General features: G+C 48.1%; 2 protein-coding genes across 2 annotated transcripts; one reads left to right on the top strand and one right to left on the bottom strand.

Moving 5' to 3' along the window:
- The first annotated feature begins 681 nt into the window (after positions 1 to 681).
- aifm2 (apoptosis inducing factor mitochondria associated 2) lies at positions 682 to 3,612 on the top strand. Its single transcript, XM_029127391.3, has 9 exons — positions 682 to 860; positions 1,288 to 1,464; positions 1,536 to 1,651; positions 1,866 to 1,985; positions 2,056 to 2,148; positions 2,377 to 2,485; positions 2,553 to 2,705; positions 2,814 to 3,014; positions 3,093 to 3,612. The coding sequence occupies exons 2-9, from the start codon at positions 1,290 to 1,292 to the stop codon at positions 3,278 to 3,280; spliced, it is 1,155 nt and encodes a 384-aa protein (XP_028983224.1). The 5' UTR covers positions 682 to 860; positions 1,288 to 1,289; the 3' UTR covers positions 3,281 to 3,612.
- Positions 3,561 to 7,957, bottom strand: LOC114842000 (elongation of very long chain fatty acids protein 6-like). The gene is made up of 4 exons (XM_029127392.1): positions 7,807 to 7,957; positions 7,020 to 7,151; positions 4,474 to 4,625; positions 3,561 to 4,406 (listed from the first exon to the last, which is right to left on the bottom strand). The coding sequence occupies exons 1-4, from the start codon at positions 7,908 to 7,910 to the stop codon at positions 3,976 to 3,978; spliced, it is 819 nt and encodes a 272-aa protein (XP_028983225.1). The 5' UTR covers positions 7,911 to 7,957; the 3' UTR covers positions 3,561 to 3,975.
- Positions 7,958 to 8,634: the final 677 nt, after the last annotated feature.

Raw genomic sequence — 8,634 nt, 5'->3', positions numbered from 1 at the left:
TACAACAGCATTTGGTTCAGCGCTGGACAAAAAATAAACAATGTTTAATTCTGTTATAATTTTATGAAGCAAAGATTTTATAATGAACACAACAAAGCACTTGAAGAAAGAGTTTAAGGAGTGAGTCGCTATTATACACAGAAAGTCCCAAAACATAAGCGAAACTATTACGATTGGTTCAGTTCGATGTGACTCAACAGAGGCAGCCTCACTAACTTGTATCCAGCCCAACAGACAACAGACGAAGGGAGGATGGAGTGATGCGATCTTCTACCGAAAGTGGGCATCAACTTCAAGCTTCAGTATTGCACAGCTGGTTACTTTCTTAAACTTTATTGACAAATTGACATGGTGCAAGGTACCGAAACAATTACTTTACTAATTGCAGCAAAAAAGACAATAGAAAGTATTGGCATAAAATGAAATAAATGAAATTAACTACATGACGAATAGAAATGATACATACATAAATGAAAATAATACTGAACAGCTGGTTACTAACGAGTGTGTGAGATCGATAATAACACATCAGCATTTATTAGTCATTAGATTCAGTTATAATAACCTAACGTAATGTACGTATGGATTTCCCATATGGAAATCCACATTGGAATATGTATATATTAACTGTTATATGTAAATATATGTAAATATATTTAATTTTTATTATATCAACTATTAAATTTCCTACTGAGAATGAAGGCATCAGGAGAGCCGAGCTGAGATTGGTGGAGAGCTGTATTTGTCAGAGAGGCGTTCACAGCGGCAAACCATTGGAGGAAATCAGATCATCTAAATAACTGCAGTGAGGACGTCGAAGCCTACACGAAGTGAAACAAGCCAACTTTTACGTGGATCAGGTCAGAACAAACCGACACGTATAATTTCACCTCATTTTGTGACAAGTACAAGTACACGTACAGCTAACATTACAGTAATCGGAACCTTAAAAAAGAAGTATTGACAATCATTGTTCAGTATCACGTTGTTTTGCCACCGCCAGTACTTCAAATAGTACAAAGACCAGGTTGACTGGTAAAAGCTACTTCGGCGTGGGTCAGAAAATGGAAGTCAAAACTCGACGCCTGATCTGCAGCTCACACTCAACTCACTGTTCCCAAAGTTAGTGAGAGACACGGAGGAACCCGAACGAGTAAGGATTCTGCAGACGTAACCGTGTCTACGGAGGTTTCAGGCGTTCAGTCCGTCACAACGAGCTTCCGAGCAGCGGCAGCTCAGACCGTGACTCAGCGTTTTCTTTGCTGCCTCTGCTCTGTGTGCTTCCAGCTATGGGGGGGCAGGCGTCTCATCCGGAGGGAGTCCATGTGGTGGTGGTGGGGGGAGGCTTCGGAGGAGTCGCAGCTGCTCAACAGCTCAGATCCCATGGGTTCAGCTTCACTCTGATCGACATGAGAGACGCTTTTCACCACAACGTGGCCGCGCTGCGAGCGGCTCTGCAGCCTGGTAACTGCTGCCTTGTTCGTTATTCTGGACGTTCATACTCTGTAGGCGATGACCTTCGGTTCTTTCTGCAGGCTTTGCTCCGAGGACCTTCATCCCATACGCAGAGACTTTTGGTGAGAACTTTGTTCAGGGTCGAGTGGAGCGAGTGGACCCGGACAGACAGATGGTTGTCCTGCAGGGTGGGAGGGTGAGGATGATAGTGGCTGATGGTGTTGAACAAATGTAGTCACCATGACGGCAACATAAACAAATCCAGGCTGTTTCTGTTTGAGCTGCTTTGTGATGTGATGGAGTCACACACAACCACAATAGAAAGTAATATATACACAGAACAATCTTTATAATGAAGCCAAGTATGAGCTCAGCCCATGAGTGCCATGTCCTCTCTGTACTTTTCCCAGGAAATCCAGTACTCCCACCTTATCCTGTGTACTGGGACGGATGGACCGTTTCCAGGGAAGTTCAATACAGTGGCGTCGTATCACGTGGCCGTGCAGGCATACGAAGATTTCATCCAGCAGGTCCGTGTGGAGACGCCTGAGCTTACTGTACGTTCAGGGTGTGGTGGTAGTAAAACCAGCGTGTGTTCAGGTCCAGGCTGCAGACTCAGTCCTGGTGGTCGGAGGAGGCTCGACTGGTGTGGAGATGGCTGCCGAGATCAAGACGGAGTATCCGGACAAGAAGGTGATGACGGAACAACAGTCTGTCAAATCTAAATGATGACAGTGAAACACGATGAGGATGAGGTCACGGCTTTAGTTTCTGAAAGGCCACATATATAATGAGCCTGTGGGAAACTCTAGGGTCACCGATCCAGTATCATGTCTCAGCTGGGACCAGAAGTCATCAGACTATAAGCTAGCACAAAGTAATCCTCTGGTTCTGATCCATCATAATGATTCCTGTGTTCAGGTGCTTCTGATCCACTCCAAAGCGGCACTAGCTGACCCAGATCTGCTGCCCTGTGTCCGACAGCAGGCCAAAGAGGTTCTGCTGGAGAAAGGAGTGGAGCTTCTGCTAGGTATGAAAACTTCCCCTGGTTCTGGTTCTGTAGGGCTTTACTCTGAACCAGCCATCGTGTGTTTTAGGTCAGAAAGTGTCCAACCTGTCAGAACTGCAGTTGAACGTCGCTCAGAAGAACATGATAGTGTCCACTGACCAAGGACAAACGCTGACCACGGACCTGATCGTCTGCTGCACCGGACTCCGGGTCAACACGGCCGCCTACGCCTCGAGCCTCGGTAACGTGCGCACTTCAGTCAGTTTGACTTTTGACAATCTGATTGGACCATTAGCTGATCAGTACCACACTCTGGTTACATCTCCATGGATGGGTGGTGTGTTTGCAGCCGGCAGCATGGCCGACAATGGGGCTCTGAAGGTCAACCAGCACCTACAGGTCCACGGTTTCAGTAACATCTACGCCGTGGGGGATTGCGCCAACGTCTCCGAGCCCAAGATGGCGTACCACGCTGGGCTGCACGCTGCTGTCGCCGTTAGCAACATCTCCAGTAGCCTGAGTGGAAAGCAGCTGACGTCCTATCACACAGGTAAACGCTGCTGCTGTCGTCAGCGGCGTCTCCTCTCATTCTCTGGCTGTGCTGACTGATGCTGTTGCTGGTTGCTAGGTAACATCACCATGTTACTGGCAATGGGCCGAGACGACGGTGTCGGTCAGTTCAATGGGTTTAAGTTGCCCCGTTTCCTCGTGGCTCTCGGGAAGAGTCGGGATCTGCTGCTGTGGAAAAGCTGGAGGGAGATGAAGCAGCAGCAGCCCTGCACCCACACGGCTCCTATATCTGAGGACCAGCACTGATCAGGCCTACACACAAACACGCCACACCTGTGAGGACCAGCACAACACCTCGAGCTGCTGGTTGCTAGGTAACACGACCAGTTCCCTTAAAGATGAAAAGTTTTTTAGTTCACTGTGAGGTCAGGCTGTTCTACCCGTGCCGGTAGACCTTTATGCAGTTAATGATAGAGTTACATCGTTAAACTCCACTTCAGGCTGTTTTTGTTGTTTTTTTTTTTTTTCTTTTTTTAAACCTTTGTTCCAACATCATGTCTAGTTGAAGTGAGTCATTTGAAGGAAGTCACAGAATAAACTTTATTTTTCCTCAATAAATAAAATGTTTATCAAAACCATACAGCTGGAGTTTATACAGAAAAGTCAGACAAAAATTCAATAAAACTAAACTTTTCCAGCAGAAGCACATTTATGAGAAGAACCACACGTAAACTCAGCCTCCTCGGTTCCACAGCACAAATCAGGACAGAGTTCTGAACCAGATGTCAGGAGCGTTTAACAGGTGAAACGACCCAGGTGTCATCACAGCAGCCACCCAGTGCGACATGGAGCTTCAAGGAACAGAAAGTCAATGAACAAAACACCCGTGAGCTTTACAAGTGCAGGGCAGAGTTCACCACAGAACCGCTGTAGAGCGTCTGATGAACAGAACTCCGTCCAGTTCTGCCTTTTCATTCAGACTCCATGGGTCGAGCAGCGATCTACTCGCTCTTGCCGGTCTTTGCGTGGCTCCAGCGGCGCAGGTACGTCTGATAGAAGAAGTTGGAGAAGAGCAGCAGGTAGCTGAGATACATGAGCGCAGCCCAGCTCACGTTGTCGACCCGGGACGGGCAGTCTCCCTGCCGCAGCCAGCGGTACACCAGCGCCGTCACCGCCAGCCCCATGGCCATCTGCACGATCTGCGCGCTGGTGATGAGCACGGCGCAGGGCCGCGGCACGCGCAGGCCGGCGGCGCGCACGGCGTAGTAGCTGTACATGAGCGCGTGCACGGCGTAGTTCATGGTCATGAACCAGCCGCCGCCGGCCACCATGTCCTTGTAGGAGTACCAGGAGTAGAGCAGCACCGTGACGTGGTGGTACCAGTGCAGGAAGAGCAGCCTCTGCTTCCGCAGCACGATGAAGGCCGTGTCACCTGCAGAGACAGCGCCGTTAGCGGCTGCTAAACGCGGCTCGACCCGTCCACCTGGCGCCGAACTCACCGAGCTCTGGAGCTTTACTCAGGACGAAGGCCCAGGCCCAGAACCTGCTGACGGGTTTGTTGTAGAAGCTCTGGTCGCAGATTGAGCGTCTGAAACCGCCGCTGGTCAGGATGTGGAGCATGTAGGAACCGGTCCGGACCGCCCCAATAATGCTACGCACGTACAAAATAAAAGCAGTCATTAACAGCAGCATGATCCTGGTTCAACTTTTCAGCAGCAGAATGACAATTGACAGGACTAAAAGGAAGCCGTAGTAATTGTGCAAAAACCGAGGCATCAAGCAAGATTAAAATGAAGAATGTTGTCTGTGTATGCGCTGCATATTCAGTGGCAAACAATGACAGATGATCAGAAACGCTGCACAAAAAAATTGTATCACTGCAATGATGTACTGTCCAGTCTGACGGCTGTGGGAGGAACGACCTGCGGTAGCGCTCCTTCTCCACTGTGGAAGTCAGTGGTCCTGGCCGAGATCATGATTCTGCGCCCACAGACCAGCTTTATTAATAATAACACCTATAAGTAATGTGAGGTCAAGAATTTAAACAATTGCAAATAGGACTAAATCAGATTGTTCCTGCCTCCCCGGTCAAATTACGCCCCTCCTCCCATTTACTGCGCAGTTCTGTCCTTTCATCTGGATCCTATAGATCAGAGGTGTCAAACTGGTGCCGACGGCCGCTGCCCTGCTGGTTTTCCACCTCTCCCTGCCCCAGCTCCTACTGATCACCTTGACCAGGTGTGTTCAGTCAATGACAAGCTGGAGAAGCCAACCAACACCTGAAAACCAGCAGGGACAGCGGCCCTCGAGGACCGAGCACGACACGTGCTATAGATGCTAAGTACAATGGCCTCGCGGAAAACGGAGAAATCCTCCCATCAGAAACGAAAAGAAATGTTTAACAAAGAGAGGAGGCCACCACTTTCAAAGAAATAAAAAGTTTATTCAGGGCACTTTAATGCAGTATAATGTTAGCGCTACTTTCATAGCCGACACCATGTACTGTACGTGGCCTCACGAGGTGTTCGTTTCTTGCATTACACGTTGTAGAACATGAGCGCTCACTCTAACTACTTTCCAAGATCCAAATGCGGACCTCTCACGCCGACAGGTTTACAGAATCACGTGAAACGCATTACACCAATTCAATAGCGTATGTTTTTCCCTATTGATAAATGAAATGTAATTTTGACTGAATACTAATAAGTTATCATCAAAACCAATAATTAGACCGCTAGATTCGAACTCGCAACCTCATTCTAACCCACTGCACCAACCAGCTAATCCAAGAGCTCCGACCTCAATTCCTTTTCCATAGAGTCCATAAACGCCAGTGGCGCCCCTGCGTTTCTGTGCTCTAGGAGAGATCGTGATTCTGCGTCCTTCTCCCCTGGCGCATATACAGTATGCGCATGTTTTTTCTGGCGGCTTGGAGCGGCCGCCCCGTTCGACCATGCCTAAAACCGCCACTGGTGGGTGTAACAGTCCGGTGCTGAAGGAGCTGCTCAGAGCCTCTAGTGTGGTGCAGGGGTTCTCCATGATGGAGGTAGTTTAGCCGACCTCTGGTACCGTATGGGGTGCCAAATGTAAAAGGAGCACCTGTAACTAGTTTCATCACTTAACTAAATGAAACATGTTTTCTAAATGTAAATGTGAAATGATCGCAGAGCGTAACTGAATATTCATGAATGGGCAAGTAGACTCCATCCCTACCCTCAAACAGCGCTGGTCTCAGATCAGAGACGCGAACGCAATCACCTCAAACAGTGCGCGCAAACCCCGCCCACATCTGATCTGGAAACTTTTGTTTTTAGCCTGGACGTAACTTCGGCTAGCTAGTATAGTTAGCCAACTAATTCTCCACCGGCGCCACAGAAATATTCTTTTTAAACCTACTTAACTCCTCATTAATGGTGTTTACGACAGAACAGCAGTTTGAAGCGGAGCCTCAGCCCGCACACCTGCCGTTACAGCCCGTTCAATCTCCCGGCCATGATGGCTTCGACTTTATGTTTCTCTCCAGTATTTTCATGCACCGATCCAGAGTCAGATGTGGGCGGAGCTATGCGTACTGTTTGACGTGCTTGAGTCCGCGTCACTGATCTGGGATAATAGGGGGTGGAGTCTACTTAAATATTCAGTTTTACACCCGACGATCATTTACCATTTACATTTTTGCACATCTAAGTAAATGTGAGAAAACATGTCATTTAGTAGTTATAGGTGCCCCCTTTACAGTCGGAACCCCATAGTGACGACCTCCATGACCAGAAAGGGAACCAGCAACAAACAGAGTCAACTTATCTCCACTGTCTGTGGATCTGTTGGGTTTACGCTGTAAAATTGTTCCATCATTGGTGAGACCAGTCCAGAAGTCGGACCTTCGAACATTTGCGAGACTCCACCTGCAGGTTTCAGGCGGCTACTGTGCGTCCAGGTTATGGTTTAACAGTCAGCATGATGCCGCCAACCTCCCCAAACGGAGCAACCCAGAGCACAAAGCAAGCAGTTCATTGTGCTTCCGCGTGTGGAAGGTGAGCGTTACCTGAAGAGAGCAAGACTCAGCGACCAGAGGACCAGCGGCCGCCGTAGGTTCATTCTGGGCCGCTGCTTCATGTAGCTCTGGCCTCCGAACACCAGGGCGACGTACAGGACGCAGAACACCAACGACTTGCTCCTGCACCAACAACACAAGGTTCTGACTACTACAGCTGGTCCGACAATCCAACAAGTTATTATCGAAAAAGAGCAGAAGACAATCGTCATATCACACGTCATCACGTGGTTCCAGCTTCACCTGATTCAAAGATTCTTTCATTTCTTAAAATCCATCAGAACTGTCAGGCCCGTTTGCTTTTATTCTATGGGTTCATGTTTTAAGTGTTAAACGTGAGTTTTGTTAGAACATAATTTCATTTTAAAACATGCCGCTGGCTCAGTAAGTCCTGCAAATATACCCGTAGCTCAAACTCAAAGACAGAAACCAACGGTTTCTTAGCAACAGAAAAAACTCTGCCAGATCGAGAGTCGTGACGTCACTTAAGTGAGTCACCTGCGGCAGGTAAATAAAAGCTTCACACAGATTTAACACAAGCTATTTGTTATATGCCGCTTTCATACATACCAGACATTGACTCGGTGTTACGTCACAGCACCTGCTGGCTTCTATGCTCAGGTAGCAGCCGAACCAAAAATGCGACTGAAAGACGTTTTAGTAGTTTTAGACGCTCAGTCCTTTTAAAGATGCTGGCGTTGCTGTGTGCGGGACTAAGGTCTGGATAAATCCTGACCCGACTGTAAAACCTGAACCCAGAGTGTCAACCTTCACTCACCAGTTCGCCTGCATCCATTCTATAGCTCCTCTCCCATCGAACCGCCGCTCAAAACCGTACTCACGCAGCAAGACGCCCGGGTCGGAAGCGTTTCGCTCCATCATGGGTCTGTTTCCTGACACCTGTTCCCACCCTTTATAAGGTTCAGGCAGATTAGGGGGGCGGGCCCCAGCGACTCACCTGCGTCCGGTTTGTCACCATATATGGATCGGAAGAAACGATTGGGTTGTCTTGATAAAGAATAAAATAAAAAGTTGTAACCTTGTATAAGGTGAGTTTTTATCCGAGGTCTGTCACAGAACATGTAAAACACAAATGTTTTGGGTCCAGGTCTCAAACTAGAAAAGACATCCGGTCAGTCACTATCTCACGCATGGTTGAGTCTCTGAGAGACAAACGTGTGTTTATTCTGTGCAACGAACTAGATGTATAAAGTTTAAATGTAATGTTTATCATCTGAATCAATTTCGGTGGCCTTGATGTTCTAATAAATTGACGATTTGACGCCATCGTTACGCCATGATATGAAACATTACGAGAACGATATGGTTGATAGCATCAGGATGGAAACGTGCTTAATTTCCATTACTGATTTTCAAATGCACGCATTTTAAAGGAGATGCGACCTGTGGGTGTGCCTCCTAAAGCCCAACCCAAGGAACACGTTGATCCACGTTCAGGAGCGGTCCAGTTGAGCAGAACCAGTTCTGTGACTGTATGAAGTGACGTAGAAACACTTCTTCCAGGTTGCGCCTGCTCTCGGAGCGCTGAACTGTGAGCTGCAGTTTTGGCCTTGGCCGCCAGAGGGCATCGCCGACCGCCGCCCTT

The sequence above is a fragment of the Betta splendens genome, chromosome 15, assembly GCF_900634795.4.
Source record: "Betta splendens chromosome 15, fBetSpl5.4, whole genome shotgun sequence".
Classification (NCBI taxonomy): domain Eukaryota; kingdom Metazoa; phylum Chordata; class Actinopteri; order Anabantiformes; family Osphronemidae; genus Betta; species Betta splendens.
The sequence above is the reverse complement of the archived record's forward strand: the minus strand, read 5'-3'. Positions and strand labels throughout refer to the sequence as shown.